Raw genomic sequence first — 26,718 nt, 5'->3', positions numbered from 1 at the left:
CATAAAATTAGACTATTCTGTATTTTGTATGTTTTTAATCTTTGCATTGGAGCAGGCGGAAGAAAATTTGGTGAAGAAACAATTTTCTTCTTTAAAAAAACAGGGTTGGAGAATTGTTTATTCTTTATCTCTGTCAGCAATCTTTTCACATATAAAATAGTTTTCGAAAATAAAGCTTCAAACTCTCTAGTATCTCAACATGGATTGGTCCCTCTCCCAATTCCCAGAGTAAGGAATCCTATACCCCACTATATTTGGCACAAATTATAGACACACTTGAGTTTCATTAGTATAAACATGGTAATGAATCACAGTACTGTAGTTTCATTAATGTAAACATAGAAAATGCAATAATTAGTCAGGTTTTCCTTTGAAAGACTGTTTTGAAATTAGGCATATCTTTCTCCACAGGAAAAAGGAATTTTTCCAACTCTTTCTAATGTATACTATATAACAAGAAATGCTGCATACTGCAATAACATCTAACCTACATCTTAACTGCATAGATTACTCCTGTAATACTACCTTATTTGTAATTTTAATGTTTCCAGAGTAAGATATAGACCTGTTCTTTATCTTTAATGTTATTGCATTATTTGTCAAGAACATGAAAAAGGCAGAGAATCGGAATCAGCACAATATGTTTTGCATAGAGCCAGCCAAGTTCACAGTCATTTCACGCAAAGGCTACCCATTTTAAAGCATGCAACTAAAAGTCCTATTACAAGGAACAACTACATTTGTGTGAAGAGACCTCCAAGAACAAGATCAACGTCTGTGAAACTTTCATTGGCAATCTCTCAATTTGAACCACAAATGACTGCACTGGAAATAAATTTTCAGTTTCTTCATACTTCATCCAGAGCTAAAATACATTTTAGATTCTGTGCAAAAACTGTCAGAGATTTTGATTGTTTATTTGTAAGTTTTACCTATAGTGTGGAAACAATCTTTACGTTCTAATTTGTACAATACCTAGCACAATGTCAGCTACTTCACAGCTTGGGCTCTAAAACATTATAGCAATGCAAGAAGCAAATACTAAAACATACCTCATTACAGAAAATTCACTATATCCAGCATCTCACACAGCTAGATGTGAGCTAGCTTCAAACTGGAAGCCATACAAACATATTAGCATAGCACTGTATTCAGTCTAGCAAGTCCAAGGTCTCAACAGGGATCATTAGTTGGAGCACAGCACTGCACTAACCTGCCTATACAGCTTCCAGTCTGCCATGGGCTTGCATCCCACTGGCTCGGAGCCTGGAAGGTTGGGTCTCTCTGCAGAAGACTCTGCGGGGACACTCACAGTTATTTGGAGTAACATGAGGAGCCATTCAGATACAGAAGCTCCATTTAACCATTTTTCATTCCACTACCACAAGTCTTCATATTAGCAAGTCAATCCAGATCCACTTGTAAACTACAGCTACTTTATTCTGCTTTGGCGTAGCAGGCTAGCCAGTATTCCCTAGAAGGTCTGCACCATTTTGGTACACTAAGTAGGCCATTAAAAATTAAAACAAAAGAACTGAACTTTGCACCATTAAGATGCCCAACTAATTCCACATCACTTCAGATCATTAAAACACAGAGAAATATTAAAGGAGCAGGCAATACCTTCTTGAAGTGTTCCATGTATGAGTCTCTCAAAGAGAAAATGTATTCCATGATAAAAGGTTACATAAAATCTAAAATCATCTTTCTGGATATGGGTTGATAGCGTGAGGGAAAGAAAAGGCAATCATAGATGCCTTTAGTTTCTTAAAACCAAGTATTACGAATTCAAAGTCAGAGCTAATACACACATTAAAAGAAAACAAATTAGACTTACGTATGGAAATAGACGGCTACATTATCAAACAACATTCATTCTTGTGACAGTACAATAAGCAGAATGAATGCATTAAGGAAATTACCAGATTTTTAATCATAAACATTAAGTACCTTAGACATAACTGTGCTATTTCATGGTATTACTGCATGCAAAAAAAACATGTACAAGAACAAAACCAGATATGTGCATTTCTTGATTCAACATTCTGAAATACATTCAGAGGTACAGAGAATGACTGTACTTTCCATTACTGCTTTCATACTCCCCTCCTAGAGATCCAAGGCTGACAAGAGGCAAAAACTACAAGTATAACTTCTTAGGTTATGGTCACAAAGCACAGTCAGTTATTTAAATAAATAAATATATAAATATGTGCATACAGCTGCTCCGGGAGGGAGGAAGACTTCATTCTAGTGGAAGGAGCTGGGTAGATAAATCCTGGAGATTTGACATTTTCTACAATACAGGAAACTCTAGCATAATCACCGTTTCCTTCGATGTTTCTTATCTGTTCCAAGATCACTGGTCATGTGTCAACTCTAAATGCAATATGTTAAGTAACTTGTAAATCACAGACCTGTCAGGATGAGACTTTTAACTGCAGAAGTGAGTCAAATTGAAGTAGTTCAGTAGCAGCTAAAATGGACAAAGTGCCAATTCTGACCTATTGACTTAAGAGAAGCCCATGAGAATTGAAAACAGCGAGCAGGTGGCAGAGGGGCTCACTGCTTGCTAGAAGCTGTAGGTAGCCTTCATTCCTTCCCTCCCAGTGTATAGGGACTCTCCTAGCCCACTTTTCCAAGTCAGGCAGAAATTGCAGTGAAATTCAAAGAAGCTCACCTCACCTAAAAAGCACAGCACTGCATTCTAAAAAGAAATGTCTTCAGAGGGCTAATCTGGATTCAAATGCTGGGTATCATCCACTTTAAACAATATGTTTTATGTAAGCATAAACAAAACCATACCCTGTTTTCTACATTCCCACAATCTTGGATTACTTAGGTTACTGGCACAAAATTGCAGCTTTCTTCAGTACAGTCAGCCCCATGGGTCAACTTGATTTCTTTGAAATATTATTAGCTATAGTTTCTGAAATTGTAACCGTAACTGTCTTCCACAGAAATGTTTGTGAAGTTCCCTAGAATGAATCCAGGCTATTTTATTTGTCATTGTCTGGTGTTATTTTTTTCTCCATTTACAAAATTTTTCTTTTAATTTGACAACGAAGTTAAAGAGACTGAAAAAAATTATTATAATGCATGACACTGCAATCAGTACCTGTATTCACATCATAACTTTCATATACACACCCCCCTACAGTACAGTATTTTCTAAAAAACTGTACCCCTTTCTGGTGACTGCAGCTAATCTTCAGAAACAGAGCCATAAGGCAGGAATGGACTTACAAATTAGACTTCAGCCTGAGCCAGCTGTTTTTTCTAGTATTATTCCCTTTATGACCATCTGTCCCACCTGCTAATATATTTTTGCCCTCACACAGACTCTCCACTACAATGATTTGCCATTCTAGCTGACATACAAGTATTGATGGAAAGGAAACTGGATTAAATCCAACGTTGTGCCACCCAATATTTGGAGCTTTGGTAAGGCACCTGCTTGACTGATGGTATAATTAAATCTGCTTTAAGTCTGCTTTAGTTTATGCCCAGTTCACCTACAACCCAAACACTATCAGAGTTTGTTGCCACTCTGTCTGTCTTCCTTCTGGACTACCTCAGTGAGTGGAAGGAAACAGTACAGTGCCGTTACACAAGAGTCTTCTCTCTGTAAAGCAATTTTTGTTTTTAAATACATGAGCACGCTCTACTGAATGAACCTACTGAGATCTATCTCGTCTATTTATTAAAGGCAAATTCACAAAACAACTCTGCACTTCATACTCGTGAATTCTCAGGGTTTCAAACTTGGTTGCATGCCTGGTTTTGTCAACATTTTCCAAATCAGACCTTGTGGCTGTAAAGTCATCCTAAATCTTCCTTCTTGGGCAGAATTGCCAGAGAGACACAATGCAAAGAAATGAGGAAGAGAAGAACTGGGAAGGGCTGAGAATGGGGAAGAAGAAATTAAATGACATGTTGCTACATGGCAAAATTCTGTAGTCATGGACTCTCAAGAATTGTTTGCTGCTTTCAATAAGACCGGCATCAGAATAAACCTTAACAAGGAGTCCAACACATTTTCTGCAGTATTTATTTTCCATATCTGGTTAAAGCGTGGCAACTAAAAGGGAAATAACTACTTAAGCATAATTCAGAAGACTGCACAGAAGTGACACTGCCCAAAAAATCAGGAAGAACATGACAGTTACAAAGTGTACCATTATAATTTCATCTCATGTACTGCTGACAATAGCCAGCAATAACAGGAAGGGAACTGCTGAAAAAGCACAAGTGAGGTCACCTTTTTCTGGGTACTATTTTTAAACATCTGCAAAATATAGATGAGGCTTTTTAAAGATTGTAAACTAGGGAAAGAGAGTGGAAGAAAGAATTACAGATGTGTGACATAAGGAATAAAGGCAAAAGAAGTATAAACAGAAAAAAAGGGAATAAGGACAGAAGTAGAATTCAAAGGAGTACATGCTGATGGGCTTTACATTTCCAACAGAAAATTAAAAGTTGACATCTGTGTCCACACAGTGTTTAAAATGAGCTCTTAGTTGCACTGCATTCAGGAAGGAGGCAGAGGAAAAGAGTGATATCTTAACTGAGCTCAGTTCTAAGCTTAAGATTAAAATAGGAAAAAAGAGATTCAATTTCATGTCAGCTCCTGGCAGCTGCTCAGCATTCTTTATTATCATAGCCCTGTTTGCTTGTTGAGTGCTGATAATGTGCCAGAGCTGTGGTGTGCTTTGGAGTCCTTCTGAGATCCGTAGCTCTGCAACTTTCAGACCAGATGGAAAAACCTATATTTGAACACTGTTCATAATGCCAAAGTTTAACAAACAGTAGAGTGTTATATAGACTTTGTTTGGAAAAAAACCTTAATGGGGGGAATCAAGCTTTATTTCTGTTGCTTTTGAAGCAGATATGAGTAAAAATAAAATCACCTATACCATTTTAATTTTTGCTCAATGACTATTAACTAGTCAGCTAGTACCTGAAACTATAATGAATTAAAGAATTTCTTCTTGTAACATTCTTAATTTCTACATTGAAAAAATTTTCAGCAAATGCAACTTACAGAATTATTTACAGAATTATGACGTTCAAGCATGTCAGCAGCTATGAAGGCCTGCACAATAATCACTACCATGTTATGGATGCTGTCTGGCACCATCTACTGAAACGCTTCAGACGCCTGTCTTTTAACAGACAACATACCTTGAAAGACTCAGTCATATGCTTTGCTGTTTCTCCCGAACATCCTCCAGCCGTGCACTCATTTTGACAGCCCTAGAAGAGATAGAAACAGAGGAAATCAAATTCAATGCACATTGCAGAAAAGTTGATACACATTCAGTTAATTTTATTTAGGGACAGATTTTACGGAATGATCACTCAGACTTTGTCATCAGTAAATATATTAGCAAGAACTTTTTGGTAGTTTCTTAGCACATCTTTCCACTTTCTAGGCTTTTAGTTTTACTTCAGTTGCATTATTTTGTGCAATTGTATTTCAGGGATTTATAGGAGAGACAATGTCTTAGACTAAATTATCACTCTGAAGTGGGGAAGGGCATGGACAACATCACAAGTCTTTCATTCAAACCTGAATAAGTAAACTGTGTTTTTACACAATTCCATCAGATCCCAGTTTCTCTGCTAAAACATCCACCTAACAGATTTGCTTTTGCCTTTTCTCAGAGAAGCCTGACTAGGCAGAATGGAAGAAAAAGGGAACGAATTGTTTTTGTTAAATCCTTCATTGAATGAAGACAGTGATAAGGAATGCCCACCTATATAAGTATATAATCAAAGTATTTTGAATTATCTACTATGTTGAACTTAAGGGTTCTGCCACCGACTATGCTAAAAAGGAACTGAAAGAAAAAGTGTGATAGTTCTAGGCATCCTTCTGTTCAGCAACAGAGGGATAACATAGACAGGTGCAAGCCATCTACCTAAAAGCAAGATCCCCAGTTCCCACAGCATCAGGCTAGCATCTTTGTGGACCTTCCTGCACTAGCTAGACCTTCCTTGCCAGTGGCCAGTAAATGCATATTACACCCAACAGCACAGAGCAAAGGAGAAAAATACAGCCCTGACAGCATTTCTTGTTTCCGAGCAGCCTTTAAGAAAGAGCTGGAAAGGTAAAGTGGGGGCAGAGGTTTGAGAGAGGGAGGAAGGTGCCAGGAGCAAGACTGTCTGGGGGGTGGGCCATGAAGGGGACAGCTAGGAGGATGGCTTAAGGGAAGCACTACTGGCAAGATGGAGGGGATGGCGGAGGGGATGGCTAGCTGCTGAGATGAGGCCAGGGATGGGTGGACATGGGAAAACAGTCATGCTGGTCAGAGGGGCTGTCTCAGGGGGTGAAGGAAAGACAGACACACTAAGGGATGTTGTTGCCAGGGCTGACAGGCAAGGGGCTTACAACCTTACAAGGGAAAAGCCCTAGGAGGAGCCTGCACTGGCTGCTCACCACTTCGTGGCTGCCTCTCACCCTGCCACCCCCTCAGCCTTGCTGCATCTTGGGTGGATGCCCAGGTGGGAAAGCCTTGGGACAAACCTATAATCCCCTGAAGGAACAAGGTGGAGAAGAAACCCTTCACGGTCACCCTGTGAGATCCCTGCCCCAAGCTCTTAATCATGGAGCAGCCCTCACCCTACAAGGAGGGCTGCGTCTAGGGTGGATGGCAGTGCCAGGGAGACACCAGCCACCACAGTCCTGCAACAGCCACCAAACTGTGGGGCCAGGACTTGGGCCGCATGGCTCACGGGCTGTGAAGCATGACGCACTCAAGGCAAATAACATGATTTTTTTACCCTTTTTGCAAATCTTGGGGATATGGTAGACAGGGCAAAAAAAAAAGTACAGTATCTTCAGTGGCCCTTTAACAGATAGCAGGCTTGCTACCAACAAAAGAAAAAGCAAACTCCCAGCCACAGCACATCTCACTTCCTCTCCCCTCCCCCCTGGGTCCCAGGGAGGCCATAACATCCCTCCTGCCTTTTCTCACCATCACCTTTAACCCTTCTGTTCCTCTTTTTTTTTATAACCCTCTACAGTGAGACATGCAATCACAGCTACAGGCTCCTTCCTGTCAACTAAAGGAGGCTCTGCCGAGAGCAATCACAAATCTCTTTACAAGGTACCAATATGCTTTACCTTAAAACCTTATTAAAAATATGTTTTATTTGCCTTAAAGCTTAGAGTTTTTTACTCCAGAACGACAAGTCTTTTTGGTAGAGTGCTCAATGGCATTCAGTGTCAGACCCTAGCAGGACAAAAGTGTTACCCAAGCTGAGGGACAGTCTGAACTAAACATTGGTCCTTGCTTTCCCTGTAATTCTTCAAATACTTCCAAATTCAGTGGTAAAATCTCAGAAGGCCTTCATGACACCAACAGTTTATAATAGTTAAGAATTCTGCAGATGAATTAAGCCAACTGATTTTTCTTTGCACTGCAGTGAATTAGGATGGAGAGCGTGCCGATTACCAGCTAACAGGATGGGAACTGCCAGCTGTGGAGCAAGAGTTTCTCAAGCAGCTCCAGCTCCATTGCTGGCTTTTGTCTAATATCTAATATGCAAAGTTGGATTTTCTAATAGTAGTTACTGGTGACAGCAAATACTAACAAATACTCAACCATCACGCTTCAGTGTCTTCCCATCTCTGCTTTACGAAGTTGCCCTAAAGCAAGTCTTGGCATTGACACAGAGGACCAAAGCTGGATATAGTTTAATATTCTCTTTCATGATCTTTAAAAAGATACAAAACTTTTATGTGAATTTCAGGTGTGGACCACCTACAAGAACAGCCCCTAGGGGCTCAATCATGTTGCTCTTCAGTTCAGGGTTCTCACTAAACTCAGTGAAGTCAACATCCCATTTTTTGGGCATATGCCATGGGGCCACTCCTGTTCTCCATGAAGTCATTATGTTTTACAGATTTAACTCATATTTAAAGCAAGTAGCTAACTGCCTTTGTTAACCTCACTGAGATTAAATTGAGTTAATCCCTCAGCACTGGAAAGACATACCACAATTACTTTCTAATTGATGGAGTCATATTTTAATGACTCCATGGCTTTTAAATCTGAAACGTGTTGTTAAATGCAGCAGGGAAAATTACTCCCTGATTTAGTGCCAACATTGCCAAGGGAGATATGCCAAGCATAAATTCACCCTTTGTGTTTAATAGCATGGTAGATTTAAAACTGCATCCATTAAAACACATGTTATCCTAAAGATACATTTGAGCCACTGGGTCAAGGTCTCCTCAAAAGTCACTCAACCCTATATCAAGTTGCTATGCAATTACACAAGCATGACAGTATTTCCTACGTTGTGGTGTAGAGATAACACCACTTTCTTTATGGTACATGTAACTGTTTTATCTAAATTGGAAATAAGACAGTATTTCACAGTTTTCCTTCCAGATTACTGAAATTTCACATTGATTTTATCATTACTGTAAAGCCTGTATGAGAAAAAAGTGTAAAGCATTACACTAGATTAAATTTTGTTAAAAAATGGGTTTTACATGTCATTGTGTCACTGAGAAACACTACTAAAATAAAGACCCGGTGATAAGTAGTTCTGTCTTTACTTTTATAGAAGATCTTAATGCTTAATAATCATCACAAATCCTTTACTATCTACAAAAGTAATTACAATATACTTGGTTGGATATAGCACTCCCTCACATTAGTACTTACTTCCAATCTAACTCTCATATAAAGAAGAGGTAGGCCTTAGGGGGGTTAGCCTCCTCCCAACGTGTGAAGGACTATTATGTGTGTACACTTACCAGCACTTTCAGAAATTTTATACTTAATAGTTGTCACCTGCACTTCTGCTAGAGCTTTCTCAAACCTGAACATTCAACTCCTGCATTTGGTCCTCAGACTGTGTTAGACACATGTATTTTCAACGCCTGTTAGCATCAGGATGCTCCAATCAATGCCTCTTAGCTTTCCCTGCTGTCTTTGGCACACCTTCTCTGACTGCTATTCTGTTACAGGCATGAGACCTTGTAGCCAAAGTATCGACCTGCAAGAGCACCCACCAACATCACTATTACCATTTTGCCATGCCTCTAGTTATGCTCATCTTTTAGGGTATCCTCCTGCATCTCACAGCTCCTTCAAAACAGAGAATCTATCTCTTTTATGCAGTCAGATCACTCGTCCTTCAGCTGAAAGAACCTTCTGCTACAAAAATAGGCCCATCTCCTCCCTAAACTCCCTAGACGTCCTAGACTACACGAGTCTGCCCTAGTTTTTCCTGTGCCCTCACACTTGGTAGCATTTGCGACCCAGTGGAAGCACCAATGTCTTTGTTCTTGTTTGGGATTATCTGTTCTATAAACTGCAATTCTACCAGATCCTTTGTCAAACTGCTGTTCTTAGGTTTTAGCTACCCCATTACCCCATAGGCTCATCCTCAGTTATGAAATAGGAATTGAAGATTATCAGAAGCTTCATCACTGTAAACTTAAGCTGCAAACTGCACTTCTTTAACCTATGGTGCATGACATTATTTAATAAAAAAAGGCACCTGTTCTCAAAAAAAGTTTTCAGCTACCTCTACATGCCATATACTTTGTCACCCTTTTTCAAAGAAATCTAATTCTTTAATCAATCAGTTCTATGCTCACTTAATTTTCCCTGTTGTTTGATAACTCTTCTCACCACTGGGGAACAGAAAACTTTCCCTAGTGGAAGGTAGGACTAAAGAAATAAATTGCAAATACTTTCTACAGAGTTCACACTTTCAGCTAGGAAATCATTTTGGCCACTTTTCAAAACAACTCAAGATCTGCAGTTTCACAAAATCCTTAATTATCTTTTTGGTTTCACCAGCGTGTGCTTATCCAAGTCGGCTCACAGACAGCTCTGATGTCTCCACTCTGAGTGAGAATTTCATCAACAGCACCAGTGCCCCGGTTAGAGTACTACCAGTGACAGTGAACATCTGAAAACCCAGTTTTATGCCCATGAAAAAACGGTAGACAGTGCTTTGTTGGCAGGCATTGGCTATTCATGGAGGACAAGAACCTAAAGAAGCAAATAAGCCACAGATACACAGCTATGGCTGCATATAGTTCCTTCTACTGAGGCAACCCCATTTCCTGCTGTGCAGAGGAACTTAAAACCAAGACTATCTTGTAGCAGTCATCAGGCCCCAGCAAAGACAGAGTGGGGGTTTCCTTTCAGTCAGAAGTCATATGAAAAACAGTTTTCAATGAAGAAAGTCCTTTCTGAGACATTTCATAGAATCATAGAATCATAGAATCATTAAGGTTGGAAAAGACCCTTAAGATCATCGAGTCCAACCATTAACCTAACACTGCCAAGTCCACCGCTAAACCATGTCCTCGAGCACCACGTCTACCTGTCTTTTAAATACCTCCAGGGATGGGGACTCAACCACTTCCCTGGGCAGCCTGTTCCAACGCCTGACTACCCTTTTGGTGAAGAAGTTAAAACAGTGTCTTACTGCTTTTTCCCATGCTTGCTTCTGGCTACTAAGTCTAAGAACTATTTCACGCTCTAATTGACACTGGAAGGATAATGAAATTAGAATACTTATCAGATTTCAGGGATCTAGCAGATCAATAAATTCAATACATAACTTATACTACGGTACTGCCTAGGTGAGCCAAATCAGGTGTGTGATGACAGGTACTTTGGCATTCAAAGCCGTACAAATCAGAGTTCCCTTTCTGTTCCAGGTATAAAATAGAGTCCAGCGTGCACAACTGCCACATATTCTGTGTATTGATACAGTCACATAAAACAGTTCCATGAGTTCAAAACAGTTTTCATCTGCCCCTAGGAAATGTTAATACAATTTGGCAGCCACACAACATAAAAGATGAATTTGCAGAAAAAAAAAACATAATGATGTTCATAGCTTTAGAAAAAAAAAAATTAACCCACTGTCAGACTGAGAGAGAAATTCTGAATATTGCTGCAGGGCAGAGTCGTATAATACTATTTTTAATATCAACTAAAAAGATATTTACTTAACAACATTTATGAAAGACTTCCAGAGCTCAGGAAGCTCATTTATGGAATCTAACAGCCAGACATGTTTACCCCAGCTGTCATGGGAGTAGTTGCATGATATAAAAATATTTTAATACTGTCTTTATATTGTATGTATGAGAACGTGAACAGACACATATGTATGTGGTACCATGCAAGTGTCACCAAGTACGTTCATTGGGTTGGGTCATTTACATGATAGCATGGCATGCCTTATCCACACAACTTCTTTTAAATCTACCCTTTTCAAAATCAAGACAGAAGGAGCAATAAAATCAATTCTTAAAATGTATTTCTAACCACTTATCAAGCCAAACAGAGATCTTTGAGGTATCTTTGATAGGTTAGAGCACTCTCCGTGTATTGGCTTGCCAGTCTTCAATAATGAATTCGAAGAACATGTACAGCACAAATCCCAGAGCAGCTTCAATGACACACCTCAGTGTATGCACAGATCAGCACTGGGGGAGGAGTTAAAAAAAAAAAAAAACAAAAAACCACAAAGGAAAAGAAAAGGACGATTTGGCATATGCAGTTTCCATGCTTAACTTTTTACTTAGCTCACCAAGAATTCTCATTTGTGTTGATTTCTGCACTTCCAATACATTTTTTTAAGACTACTCTTACCTAACATATATCTGCCCTGATGCCTTGTCAGCTGGGCATTATCACCTTACTGTGGCTGCTTGTTCAACCTTGAGCTGGCACTAATGTTAAACAGTGAGGCAGTGTAATAACAGTACACAATAAAGAAAAATACAAGGCAACTAGCATAGCAGAAAAAGAAAGCTTCCACATTATTTAATGATAATTTTGCATCAGAGTGAAAGCATCAGGGCTTAGAACATACAAGAGTTTCTTTATCTAAGAAAGCTGCATTGCATAAAGTAAGGTTGAGTTTAAATAGATTATCATTAAATTAGTCCAAAAGACCGTACAGACACTTATCTTCTAGCTTGAGCAGTTTATTTGGTTTAATTTAAAGCAATTTAAGTAGTTTGAATAAAACTGAAATATGCTCCTCTTAAAACAAGTATCACTGTTTTTATTACATTTAAATGAAAGACAATTCAGATTATATGAGCACAACTTATTGATTAGAAAAACCTTAAAACAGAGAATATAAAGAAATGGAAATATTCAGCTAGTCCATCCAAGATTCATATTTAGTAACATTTATAGCTATATCAAAACTCTAAAAGCAGACCAAGTTGGTTCCACAAGATTAAATAAATGCAGGACAATGTTGCCAAAGTAAAGTCATTGCAGTCAGCACTCAGGTGAGAAACCTCTCTAGGACATAATGCCAACTTTTTGACTCAGTGCTTAAATTAATATTTGAATGAGTTCAGTAATGCCTAACCTGTGGTACAAGAAAGCTTGTATCAGCTCATCTGAAAGGTAGCAAGGCTAGGCAAGGTAAAGGGTAACTACTTCTGAAATCCAAAAAGAATGTGTGCTTGACAAACTGGATTATCAAGGCAGCTAAAGGAAAGAAAAGAGTTCAACAGAAATAGAAAATAGATTAATTCATTGTAAACAGCTCTAAGGAGAACCTGACTAAGGATCTATTCAGCTTCAGGCTAAAATTAATTTGCCAGATACTTCAGAAAATTTACAACATGAGCTGTGAATTACACTCATACAACATGGAGTCTAAAGTGTGATACTTCCCAATTGAAAAATATTGAAAACCTATCATGAGCCCCATCCAGGACATAAAGCAGCTGTACATCTCTGCATGGTGTCCCTTTATTCAATAGTTAGTTCTGTCTTAGTACATTTCCTGCACAACCATACAATCTCCCTTCCTATTTTCTTTACAGAAATAGGCAAGTACTCCAAAGAAATCCTCTTTGCGAATTACCTCCAGATGCAATGTGCTTTAACCTTGATTTCTAAGCCCACTGCTCATGCTGTTCTTGTTTGTTTTCCTTCCTATGACCCTCTTATTGCTCTGTCACTCCCCAGTGCCATTTCCTCTGTCTTTACCCTCTTGCTCAGGTCACTGACTCTCCCCTTCTGATCGAGGAAAACAGCCTCGTACTATTAGGGGAATAAGCAGATGACCTAATGGAGCTCTTCCATCTCTAACTCCTATGAACAGTGCCTCTAAGTGCCTCTTTTGTTGGTTTGTTTGTCCGCTCTAGCATTAATTAGGTTTTTAACAAGTGCATTGTTTGCTAGAATGGCATAAAGAAAAAACATCTTAAAGCAACCAGCTGGATCTAGTTGACCTATAAATTCATCCGCCTGTTTTCTAACTGGGTAGTGTCTCATGGCTATGTGATATGGTTATTGCTCAAACAAAATAAATAAAAATTCTGAAACTCACCATGGTTTTATTGTGTTTCGGCCCAGTTCTCCTTGATGTGAGATCTTTTACATCAAACTGGCAACAAGAAAGGGTATAAATGCTATTACATACTTTCCCCTACCACTGTAAAAAGGCTTTGCTGTCAACCACAAGGAAGCTTGTGTTCATTAAGTTTCCTCTAACATTTCCCTTTGCTTATGAATTCATGTGTTCTATGATGCCAGGTACTAAATTAGCATTTTAAGATTTTACAGTAAAGTTAACCAGAGCTATGGGATGCATTTTTAACTGCACTGTTATACCAGCAACGATGAGCCTAAGCACAATAAAAATTATTCTGCTTATTTTCCTCAGGGATTCAGTTATACTGGCTACATCTTCTATCCTGAGGCAGCTGTACAGGTAAGGTACAAATCTGATTTAAAGATGCATAAAATATAGTTTACAATTTATTTCTGAAATTCCCTGATGGTGGAAACTGCAGCTGATGACCAAGGCAAGTGGCTTGATGCAATTACCAAATGATAATGTGAATAACATGAATGCATACACAGCAGAAACAAATAAAATCATTGTCTGAAGAGTTACTGAGGCTTTAGAACTGGAAGCAGACAATTTAGTGTGGGAGACCAAAGCTTCTGCAGTTTGCAAATAAATCATTGTAGACTCCTAGGGAAAAAAAAAAACAAAACAAACCACAGCAGAGACAGTGATGGATTCCAAAATGAGAACTGACATGCTTAAAGAAAAGAGCTAGCAGACAACAACCTGTATTTAAGGACACACTCCTGTTTGCAAGCTCCCTCATAACTACAGTGGAACCAGAAGAAACACAGGGTCAGGCCTGAATCACTGGCCTGTATAAGGGCTCATTTGTAGCTATTCTCAGAGTGCTCAGACCGTGTCCCATTTAAGTCCATTTTGCACTGGAATAAAGGTTTACATAAGACGCTGAGCAATGATGAATCACACACTGAAAACAAAAGCTCTGGGGGAAAAAAATCCTTTGGAGGAGAAAGGAGTTACTTTTTTCACCACAAGTCCTATATACAGTCCCACTAGAGATAATAAAACTAACTTATACAGCTGGCTCTCAAGTAACACTTAAGTACAATAAAACATTATGCAACTGTGCATCTGGTTGCTGGTCTGTAAAGGGCAGACATATGGCGGCTTGATATCACATCTAGCCCTGATATCTTTGCATGGCCTATTTAATTCATCACTGAGTATCAAATGCCACTGGTGCAAAAGCATGACTTTCTGTATTGCGTTAGGCTGTTAGTGCAGTTATTGCCTGTTCCCTGCTTCCCAAGCAGTTTGTTTAGCTGTTAAGAGTCCAACAGATGAAGTTGATAAAGCATGGCAGCAGGTATCTGACCTGGGGATCTGAATGGGCTCAATACTTCAGGTACACTCTGCTCGGCTAATCAGAGGAGTACTCCTTATAAACGTGCTTATCTATTACGTTGGTCTTTTCAAATGGCTGAGCACAGACCCTGGTTTTTTGCTTGCAGGCAGAACTGTATACACCTAGATACGTGTTCTGCCTGGACATTTGACCACAATGCTGCAGAAGGACCCAGACTTGAGTTTTCAAGCCTTACAGTGGATTGAGTGTTCTAGTAGGTCTCTTAAAATGGGTGATGCAAGCCAGGGTAGAAAGAAAAACTCAGAAAGACAGCAAGCTTTGTCTAGAGGTGTTGCAAATACTGTGCTTTCTCTTGAATTCTCATGGTGGGCTGGTCTGTATCATGCCTGCAGTTATTTTACTGTTTGTCCCAGATAAAGAACTGAGACCTTCGTTGTTTATAAGCTTTAAATGAATCTTCTCACTGTAATACCTGGAGGCCTTAAAAATTAATACTGGCTCTACAGTCACAACACCTAAGTGCAGGAAGGTAGAAGTATCTGTCTCTTCTACAGACAGGAAATTCAGGCGCAGATTGCTCTGTCGGCATACCTCACACTGGTTGGCAGTTGCTTCAGAGAATTCACTGGGAGGTGGACAGGTGCCAGAATAGGACGTGCACAGCTCCCCAGGAACTAAATCTATAGCTCCTCTTCCTTACAGAGACATACCCATCAGATCCATTACAGTCTTCTCAAGGAAGAAGAACAAGTGTAAATGATTGATGTGGTTTTGGCTGTGCACTCTACTCACAGCTATGCCCTGTGCAAGCTTCTTGCATGACAGCACACAGGTGACGGCTGCAGAAGACCTGCCTATACTAGCTCCAGTGGGTTTTAAGCCTGACATAATTGGCTTGAAGTAATGGGAGATCTCTCCCTGGCTTTTACCAAAGCCTGGGTTATATCCTTGTGATGTGTCTTCTTCTGTGTGTTCAAACACTGCTTTAATTTGATTTAACTGGACACAACTCAACAAAGCAGAAAGAAAGTTGAAGCTTTCCTCGTGATGTAAAGGGCACTAAGAACAGAGCTAACTCACAGGGAATAACCTTGGAACCTGTTTGAGGACAGCACCTACAATGATGTTTGTGTTCTTGTTCAAATTAACAACAAACTACAGAGAGGGAACATATTTGCCCGATAGACATCCAGCTCAGAATATGCTAGGAACTTCTCTTGCTTTACAGTCTTTATGAGTTTCAGTGGGTGCAACGAAAGCATAATCCACCACACCAGCAAATGTGAATAATCCCATGGAAGCTTACTAACAAGCCAAGAAAAGCAGAGCACAACTAAAGCGTCGCTGTACAGTGTCACACATTACTTCCTTGAATGTGGAAAAACACCAAGATAACAGCCACAAGAAGTTGCTTTTCTTGAGGATGTCTGCTCGAAAGAGGTAAAATATTTTAAGTTAGTGACAAAGCCAGATACTCCACTGACTTAGTATATATTCAACTGTGTAACAACACTAAGACAGGGAAAAATCACACATTATAATGCTCCAAAATTTTGGAGTTCCATTAAAGTCACCCTTTGTGTCCTTTCTAAGTACCCCATGAGTACCTTAATCTGAAATCCCCCATCATTTGTTGACAATGCCCAGAGCAAACTGGATACTGCCCAGGGAATGTGAGAGCAAAATATCACTCGGCACATTAAAAGTGGCCTTGAAAAAGTATGGTCACAGATGAGGTATTTGTAGAGGTGTCAGCATTAGGCACACATTAAGCACGCAAAGCAGAGGCCCTTTGCCAAAATTATAGCATGGTAGAAGGTCACCACACATCAATAGTGACACGGTCTTTATTAGAAAAATGATAACTTTGAAATACTAAGAAATGGCACTAGTAATGAAGATAATAAACAGGTCTATGACAAGTGATGTAGGATTGTCCTCTTACAGTTAGTTCAACATCTGTATCAATGATCAACCAGCCCTGCTCAGCTCAATAAATCTGAATTGGCAAATGACTTATTTATAACACTTCCATGAACCAAGGGTTTTGCCCAGCCTCAACCCACATGAATATCAATGCTCTTGACTAGAAAGTCTCTGTCATTTCAGAATTTATGAAGCTAATCTTAAGCATCTTAAAACAGTTCAGAATTGGATCTGATTTGTCCACTGTTGAAATCCAGTTCACCTGGAAATGGCAGGACAGAACATTAATTTTATATGTATGTCGCAATAAATATTTTGCCTAATTGACATGACTAAAACATTGCTGGCCACAGCAAAACCACTTAATAGATGGTCCAAAAGGAAACAATTGTAAATGCAGCATTTGCAGCTCAATGGACAACCAGAAAGGAATGCTGATGTTACTGAACTTCTATCTCCAAGTGTCAAGAAGAGAATCAATCTGTAAATGCCAAAAATCATCTCTGAAAAGGTGTTGAAAGGCAAAGGATAATATTAAAAAATGAAGCTATTCTATTGGTACAGATGCTTGTCAATATAAAAAAGCATTGACTGCAGAACTTGTCTTTGTATTCTGTAAAGCACTGTCTAATACTGAGGACGAAGCCTGGGCCATAGCCTGGGCCACAGCACAGGGTTAGATTTAGAAAAAAGCACAGCTGTGTTAGAAGGATATACAAAGAAGAAAAACTGAACTGAACCAAATAGTCAAAGAACCCAATGGACTTGCTTTATGGTTATAGAAACAAAACACTTCCTGGCATGGGAAACTTTGTTTCATTTGTCCTGCAAACTGCACTTCTGTTTCTACAGACAGTTAATCCTGTTGAAGGCAGAGTCTGCAATTTAGTTCCCATGCGCATAGAAATAGGTTACAGCATATCTAACCATCATACGTGCTTAAAAAACAAGCGATATACTCATGATGGATAAATGCCTCATACAAGCATGTGAATACAATATGATTTTTTTTTTCTGCGTGCACACTAGCACTGACTGTGGCCTTGATAATTTGATGATCTTAATAAATCTTGATGTTCTGTTCTCAAAAATTATTGTGGTACTTCCGAATGTTATAAAACTATAAATCCTACTAAAAAATAACTTATGCTTTTATTTGTCCAGGATCAAAAACTTAACCTCTCCACCTGTTTCCTCAAACTTTAAAATCAGGGAAATAGAACCTGCATCATACATCTGGTAATAAACTTACTTAACAACTAGCCTGCTAAATATGTTGAGGATGCTTCAAGTATTAAAATTTGCTATAAAGTTTTCTTCCCCATAGTGTTTTGATTAAGATTTTCCTTTATTTTACTGAATGGTGAGAAGCTCCATGCATCAACAGAAATTATACTATTACTGCTGATTTTGAGTGGACTTTATGTGATTTTAATGAATTGCATGATGATATACAGTTGTATAAAATCTTGTGAATTAATAGTTTTTTGTAACAGTAGAATATGCAGTTTTGTATGGTATATTCATATATTATATTTAAGATATAGTAATTTAAAGTTCACATTCCAGAAAATCAAATAAAGTTCTGCTTTTTTTCAGTACTTCATATATTTTTACCAGTATTTTATTTTCCACATATCAAAGGAAAAATTACATAATTTAGAAAATTTAGCATCAAATATTACAGAAGTGAAAACTACTAGACAGAACCTTTTCAAAAGTTGCAAGAATTCTAACAGTGCATTGAACTTTACTTGCAGTCAGTTGCATTGGAAAGAAGTAAAAAGAAGACCTTGTGCATTAATTTCAAAACCAACAAGAAGCTGTTATTTTTAAAAAGCCAGCAGTATTGTAAAAGCCCCAATCTTAAGAAAAAGATGTTTAAATCCCTGAGATATCCCCTTAACATTAGTAACTTCCCTAGGATTTTTGACATACCTCTTCCCTTCCCATGGCCAGTGCCTAGTGGTACAATGATCCTTGTTTAAGGAATGTCTTAAAATACATGGTAAGAAAAAAAAAAAAAAAAGTCTAGCAAAACCAGGATGTATTCTGATTATGAGAAAAAGTAGTAGCTTGGCTCTCTGATGTGGATGGGGAAAGCAAGTACAGTGCTTAGAGTGAAGGCGTTGAGAGTGTAGGAAGGAGGTACAATCCTCTTTCCTGGCTCAGCAGGGGCACGCTGATGGGGTATTGATAAACCTTACCATGGATCCTAATAAGGTAATTAAAGCAATGAGGCTCCTGAGGGAAAACAAAACAAAACAAAGCAACTAAAAATCTCCAGCAAACAAACTCCAAAGGGTCCAAATAAAGTACCATTCTTGTGAAGAGACTTGCACCATTACTGTTCAACCTCTTCTGTCAAGCACCTGGAGTTCCTCAAGATAATAGAGAAGAACAAAATATTACTACTATACTGACATGTTAAAGAAATTACCTTCTGCAAAGAAATCTGCCTATATTGGTGACTTTAAAGACCATCTTTGCACTGTTAAAAGCTTAGCAAGCAGACCTCTGGACAAACATGCACTGATCCACACTACTGTGTCAAAGACTAAGACTGGGTTAAAAAAAAAAAAAAAAAAATCATCTTAGTTCATAAGGTTTTTCCCAGGACCATAGAAAAATCCAGGCTGGAAGGGGCCTCAGGAGGTAATAGTCAGACCTCCTGCTCAAAGCAGGGTCAGCTCTGAGCTCAGACCAGGTTTCTCAAGGTTTGGGTTGGGTCCAGTTGGGTCTTCAGAGCTCCCAAGGATGGAGACTGCACAGCCTCTCTTGGCAACCTGTTCCACTGCCTGACTGTCCTTGTGGGGAGAATTTTTTCCTTATATCCAGTCTGAACCTCTTTCGTTTCAATTTATGCCATTGTCTCTTGTCCTTCTACCATACATCATTGCTGAGCCTGGCCCCATCGCCTTGATTTTCCTCTAGATTTTGGAAGACTGCTATTACGTCACCCCAAAGCCTCCTCTTCTCCAGACTTCCCAGTTTCCTCAGACTCTCAGTGTCAAAGTTTAAAAAAAGTTCATTCTAAGCAAGGGTAATGCAAATTCAAGCATTTATTACAGAAGTGACGACCCCTAAGACAACAGTCTAAAGAAAATTAAATAAGTGTACATGACTTGTGTGGCTGCTGGAAATTAATACAATCAGAACCTTGTGGAATTAAACCCTATTCATATACCAGGAAAAACAATATATTTTCTATGCTTACTAAGAGTGTTTTTATCAAATATTGTGTGAAATGCTCTAACAGGCAACCTGAATTAGCAATAGCTGTGTACCTACTGAGAAGTCATATGCTGCGCTTCATTAATGCATCAGGTATACTCTAAAATAAAACTTGGAACAAACTGCAGACCTCAAGGGAAAAAAGTAAATGAATAACTCTGTTGGAAGGTTATTATGACATTAGTTTGTAAAAACAGTAATAAACTATGGGCCAAGATGCACAAAAGACAGATGGGTAAAACTTCTTGATCATTTTAAAAATAGTTTCCATTATTTAGTTCATGTTAACTCTTTCGGATCATTTGATACACACACCAAAGGGCAACATTAGGCCTTTCCATAAGCATAACACTGCATTTTCATCTGCAGTAGCAAATGGTAATATTTGCTAAATTGCCCTTCTACAACAGGTGCTCTATTTTATGAGGTAATATTACCTGTCCCTTTAATGTATAAAGTCATAAAGTAATGAAATTGTTTCCAAGGTAAATGAGACCACCCATTCACTTCATCCTACGTAAGAATTGGAGGTATCAAGTTGCAAGCATGTAAGTGACTATGAGTAACAAATTAGGGTCACATACTACTTTGATTTATGTCCAAGTATCACCGAAATTCAGACATTCAAGATGAAGGTTGTGCATTTAATCTCCACATTACAAAAGCCTTTGCCATTGCAAAAGCCACAATCAGTATTGAGTGGCTTGAGCTCATAGAAGTCTCTGATGAGCTTATCTAGCACTGTAGAGTACATAATAAGTCACTGTAGTGGCATGAAGATGCCAGTCCTCACGTGCGTGGCCTAAGAAGGCTAATTGTGCAAATTTTCCAAACAGAATTTACCCCTTAGCTCCTTCATTCTAACACTGAAGGTCCTGCCTTCAAACCTACTGATAGTCTGCAGTTCGCTATACATTCAGCTATGATTATTAATTTAAGAAAACAGCATAACATAAGGAAGTAATGAAAATAATGTCTGTTCTGATTCTTTAGCATGCCCACACCAAATAAATTGTTTTAAAATGGCTGAACAAATTCAGAGTAACTGAATGCTTACACAATTAATGAGCTGATTTACCTCCTTTCCTAACATTGCCCTCCCAGGGATAAATTCATCGCTAGTGAATTCCATTTGAATTAATTTCATCTATCAAATTAAACCAAGAATATGGCTTATGGACTGATTTAGCAAGATATCAACTGTGTTAAAGCTACCTAATGATTTTGCAATCTTCTTTTTTACCTATGACTTTGCAGCAGATTTCAATACTTAGTTTCCCTGTGAAAAATCAGAATATCCACTGGATCACACAATGCTAGGAGTTCTAGGCCTGTCAGCAACAATCAGTGCAATGGGTGGACAAGGCAGGGCTGCAGAAACCAGAGGCATAATTCATTTTTTATACATAACATTCCTTTAAACAGGCCAGAAAGAGAGTGTTGAGGTTGGGCTGGAAATGGTTCAAGGAGAAAGGGAGGGTTGTGACTAAAAGCAGGAAATGATGAAGGGGGAGATGAAGGGATAAGGAACTGTAATAATGCTGTTGCTTACTGATACCTTTATAAATTTATTGGGTTTTGCTTAAGTATCGTGATAATCAAATGGTAGTTTTCTGCACCTTTGATACATGCTCTACAAATACACAGTGACAGCCATAACCCTGAAGAGCTTACAGTCTGAACAGATGAGACAAATAAAGGGTAAAGGGCTCAGACAGAACTGACTTGCCCAAGGCTACACCACTCACAAGTGACAAGAGAGTACTTTTACCGCTGCAGCTACTTCTTCGTGCTCTTTTCTACAGTAAAAACACAAAGCAAAGTTGGGTTTTGTGCAGGTGAGAACAACCCAATGAGATGTCAGCACAGCTTTGAGCAAACAGGCAGGTAAGTCCATGGCTTGCTGGCTACTTGTTTTTTGCATGGGTGTGCCAGAGCATTACTGCCAGGTGCTGGATAACACCCCGGAGACTAGGGTCATGCCCTCTTTCCTAGACATGCAACAGGTACATCAAAAGTGATATAAAACATGAGACTGTCTCACTCCTTGAGGTGCTTGCATTCTGTCCCTAAGCATTCTGGCTGGGGGCAGCTGCTTGGGTATTTTCCCTGAGCAGTTTCAGATCAGTTTTCTGCCATGGCTGGTCTGCCACTCTCAGGTTGCAGAAAGTGCAAATGGGACTAATCAGAGCCTCCTGAGGCTCCTCCAGAGCACTCACCCATCTAGAATGGGTGCCTGCCATCATCAGTAGCAGCTGCACCACTGCCAGACCCACCCAGGAGAGAGAAATGTTGATGAGACCTAGGATGGGATGAGAGTAACACTTGTCATGAGTGGCAGAGAGGAGTTGGGGAGACACCTGCCAGTCAAATACCTGTTGTGCCCATATTCCATCTGTTATAGTTACCCAAGGACAGCAAATAACTCGGTCTTGTTTTCCCTCAGCTGTTAACTTTGGCATCGGGCTGCAGCTGCGAAGTTCACAGTCAGCCCTGCACAGACTTCTTCAAAACCCAAGAATTATTCTTAGTGCAGCTGTTCCACAGGGTATAAAGTGTCTGTGATGTTCCCTCAACCTAATTGAAAAGCACCCGTGTTATCTCCATGCCCTTTGTCCTGACAACGAAGACTTCTTTTTAATCCCCAGATCAGCCTCACTAAGCAGAAGAACATAAACATGACTTTCATGAAAGGATAGTTCCCACAGATGCTCATCTCTCACGTTAGTGTTCACTACCGACAACTCCTCTTCCGTTATTTAAAGTTATTCCTGAAATTACTCAAAACCTCTAAATACATGTTACTGGGTTTTACCCGTAGTCTATTTTAGTACAATGGCAGACATAAGACCTATAATAAACTCAAAGGCGTAAAAAGGCATGATGCCTGCCAGGAGACCATACCCTTTGCAGTTTTTTTCTTTTTAATCATTAAAAGTCCCATGTTACAAATAAACAGTAAGAAATCCCCCCTCCCGAGGAAATTATACACCTTCCCTTCCCCCCCCCTCTTCTCCCTCCCGACTTTTCCACACATGCTGTCTGCAGTGAAAGAACATGGAAAGAGGTAGAATGACACACATCCTGCTTCTGAATCTCAAACAGCAAATCTCTTGGGGACAGAAATCTCCTTCGCAAAGCATAAATAATAAATAAGAGCATTCAAATCTGTAAATACAAATCAGCAAACTACCGCTTCCTTGTTTGCCAAGGAAAAGTCCCTCTGCTACTCCGCATCCCCCGAAGGATGGAGAGGGGATTTTGGCAGGAAACCCGCCCCGCTTACCTTGATCATGCTGGCAAGCGGGGGGTGCTTCCCTGCCGCGGCAGAGCGGGCTCTCGGCGGGCCGCCGCTCCTTTCGGGCGGCGGCGGTGATGGAGCCCCGCGGATCGCCGAGCCCCGGGCTGCGGCGGCGGCGCGCTGCGCGGGATCGGGGCCGGCTGATCCGCCTGCGGGGACCGCCGGGGCGGCTGCTGCTGCTGCTGCTGCTGCTGCCGCCGCCGCCGCCGCCGCCGCTGCCGTGGCCGCTGCCGCCGCTTGCGGGCTCCGATTGCATCAGCGGGCGAGGGCGGCGCGCACGCCGGCCGCCGCTGGGCGAAGCGGCGAGGGGCTGCGGGCCGCCCCGCCTGCCTCCTCCCGGCGGGCAGGCACACCTCCCGGCGGCCGCCCCGCCGCCTCCCGCTTCGCCCTCGCCCTCCTTGCCCTCGGGAAGCACCGGCAGCGCCCCGGCCGCGGCCCGGGCCGGCGGGAGCTAACCCACCGCCCGCACCTATCCGCAGGGGCAGGTCGGCTGGCAGGGTCAGTCGTGGCCCGTGGCTCGTCCCTAAAATGGCCCCACATCACGCGCTGCGCCTACCCAGCAGAGACAATGAAATGTTTTTACTGTAATTTACACTGAGGATAACACGTTCTTCTTACCCCTCTCCCTTAACAAGCATTAAGAAACTCATCATTTTCAGTCTCTGAGTCATTTCCTCCTGGCGTCCAAGCTGTCTGACACACCGAACACCTCACGGTTTCTCCCTCCCATCGCTTCAGCTCTCTCGCTGCAAGGCAGGCTTCCCCCAGGCCTTCCGCCTTCCACCACTACGTGCACAACTTGTGCTAAGTCCTCCAGCGCTGGACACGAACGCAGGAGGGGCCTGCACCACCCGTTTTATTTGGAGGTAGCTGGGATGGCCAGATGTTTCACACCGGGGCTCTGTGTCCTCCCCCTGCTAACCAGTGCCTAGCCCATGCTGAAGCCCATGTAGCTACACCTTCACAGCTCTTCGTACCCCAGCCAGCCATCTTGCAGCCAGCTGGCGCGTACTTCTGTGTCTCTGATTTCTGAGCGTGGGTACCTGGCATCAGAGGCCGGTCTACTCTGTTATCTCTGCCAGTGCTGCAGCCAGGGAAACTGTACAGTAGTAGTACAACAAAACCGTGAATTTTTAAGAGAAAAGCCCAGTATAACCACAGCGTAATGTTCACAATGTGCTTACTTTCATCTTTACTGATCTTACGGTTAGGTCTTTTCTTCCTTTACTACTGTTTTCATATATGTTTTCCCCTTCTGATCTGCTTGAGAGTAGCTGTAGTAAGCTGTTTCATCTCAGTGCTACTGTCAAAAGTGTCAGGTCCTGCTTTGCATGATGTACATGAATTATTCTCTCTTGTGTAGTGCCAGAGATCGGTTACATAAACATCTCTGCTCCTGCCACTCTTCAGCCAGTTAAGAAAGTGCTACTTAATACAATTACAAAAATTTGGATTCCAAAGAAACGTGGGTAAACGATGCTACCCGAAATGAAAGTTCACGTGAACAGTGATGTTTTAGTGGCTATTTAGGAGAGAAGAAAGATGGAGCAAAAAGCAGGAGGCAGAGAAGGCAGCAAACCAGCACCAGACAGATACAATTCATCATCGGTGAACTACTACCCAGCGCTCATGAGAGCAATTCAATCCATTCACGATGAATTATCTTCAGATTACAACCACAAGGTAGGAACAAACATGCTGGGTCAGGCCAAAGGTCCATTTAACTCAATATCCTGTCTCTGACAGTCGACAATAACGATGCCTACAGAAGAGTTACGAGCACAGAATAAGCACGCAGGGGCACTTTCCTGATGGCCCTTTTTGCCTCAAGAGGTTTGTACCACAGCAATTTCCTGAAAGATGGAGTCTTTAGGCATAACAGTTCTCCATGGATTTTTGTTCTATTAATTTAATTGCTCCTTGAACCCATGTAAAATTTGGCATCTATAAGATCTTGTGCTAGTGAGTTCCACAATTTAGCTCTGTTCTGTGGAAAAAATACATAATTTTGTTTTATTTTGAACTTGCCACTTGGAAATTTCACATCATGCTCCCTTATTCTGATATTGTGAGACTGTAAACACAAACGAAGATCAAAATATTCATCCCTCTATATTATTTATGATTTTACAGACTACCATTGAATCTTCTGTCAGCCATCTCCTTTTTCCAGATGAAGAGTCCTAATCTTTTTAGTCTTAATATAAAAACAGTTCCATACCCTTGATCATCCTTGATTTAGGATGGAGACATGAACTACACAAAACTCTCAAAATGCAGGTCACCATATTTACTTTTAATCTGCTTTTTTCCCTCTCTTTCTTTTCCTAATAATGCCTGGTGTTCTATTTCCCGATTTGACTGTTCCTGAGCACTAAACTGAATTGATATTTTTACAAACTATCTAATTCCAAGATTTCTCTTCTGAAAGGTAACAGGTCATTCATAACCCATCACTGTTTACAGAAATTTAGCATTTTTTGCCATGTGCATCATTTTATACTTGCAGATACTATTATATGTTATTTTGACAACTGTGTACTCAATTTCATAGGGTCCTCTGCAGCTCTTTGCAGATGGCTCTAGTGTGCTTGAATTGTTTAACACCATTACCCCACAGGTGTTAATCTCATCAGCAGACTTTGTCCTTTCTCAATTTGCTTCCATTTCCCTACCATTTTCTCAGTTGCACACACTCTCTCTCTCTTCTGTTTCTTATCTTTTAACCAATTAATGAGAGCAACTATAAAAACACCTTTGTTATGGGAGCTTATTTTCTATGAGCCTTTGGTAAGGGACCTTGTCAAGTCCTTTGGAAATCCAAATAGATCGTATCAATTGGACCTCTACTGTCTGCATGTTCACTGAATCCTTCAAAGAAGTTTCCAGATAGGCAGGTCAGGATTTCCTTTCAGAAAAGTCATGCTGAGTCTGCTCCCCAACGTGACATTTATCTATATATCTTTTTCCATTCCTTAATACAGGTTCTACAGTTTCCCCAGACTTAACTTCAGTATCCTGAACCCCTCTAGCAAAAAAGCTCTTTGAATGCAGTTTTACTGTTTCCAGACCTCAGTTTCCCAGTCAGAACAGTATTGTGCTGTGAGCCCTTTTTCCTTCTAAGTTCTCTGCATCACGCTGCACCATAGAGATGCATTTCAAGTCATCCTCAAACTACGGCCAGATATTGAGGTACACAGCAGAGTCCATGGCCTGGGCATAACTAAGAAATAGGCGAAGGAAAGGAAAGGGATGGGAGAAATGTTATCTGAACTACAGAGGATTTGCGCAAAGCCAAAACACCAAGTTATCTAGGATATATATTAAAAAGATTGATAGTCAAGCTGGCCCTGAACTTGCAAATAAAAAGCAGAAAAAGGAGACCAAAACTCAGAGAAGCAGCTACAGAACTTACCTCAAAACTTGCATCTTGCTGCAACACCCCAAAACCTGAAATTGCCATCAGTAAATGTGCCATACAGACATATTTTTGCAGTGTTGGCTTGCGTTGCCTCAATCTAGTTACGCTTCCTTACATAACACCCCAGAAGTT

The 26,718-nt window shown here is 40.4% G+C and overlaps 1 protein-coding gene across 3 annotated transcripts in view; it reads right to left on the bottom strand.

Annotated features, from left to right (window-relative positions):
• The window catches only part of BCAT1 (branched chain amino acid transaminase 1), a 68,673-nt gene extending 44,871 nt beyond the window's left edge, over positions 1 to 23,802 (bottom strand). Inside the window, exons 1-2 of one of the 3 annotated variants that reach the window (XM_087765419.1) lie at positions 23,784 to 23,802; positions 5,185 to 5,256 (exon numbers count right to left, since the gene is read on the bottom strand). In XM_087765419.1, the coding sequence (XP_087621545.1) occupies positions 5,185 to 5,202 (18 nt within the window). In that variant the 5' untranslated portion in view covers positions 5,203 to 5,256; positions 23,784 to 23,802. Of the gene's footprint in view, positions 1 to 5,184; positions 5,257 to 13,350; positions 13,380 to 23,150; positions 23,283 to 23,783 lie in introns of those variants that run through there. The other 2 variants (XM_087765417.1, XM_087765418.1) reach the window with 2 other exon arrangements.
• Positions 23,803 to 26,718: the final 2,916 nt, after the last annotated feature.

Source organism: Nipponia nippon, unplaced genomic scaffold (genome assembly GCF_047370975.1).
Source record: "Nipponia nippon isolate SJK-2023a ecotype South Korea unplaced genomic scaffold, ASM4737097v1 scaffold_3, whole genome shotgun sequence".
NCBI classification, from domain to species: domain Eukaryota; kingdom Metazoa; phylum Chordata; class Aves; order Pelecaniformes; family Threskiornithidae; genus Nipponia; species Nipponia nippon.
Note: the sequence above shows the minus strand (reverse complement) of the source record. Positions and strands in the feature narration are given on the sequence as shown.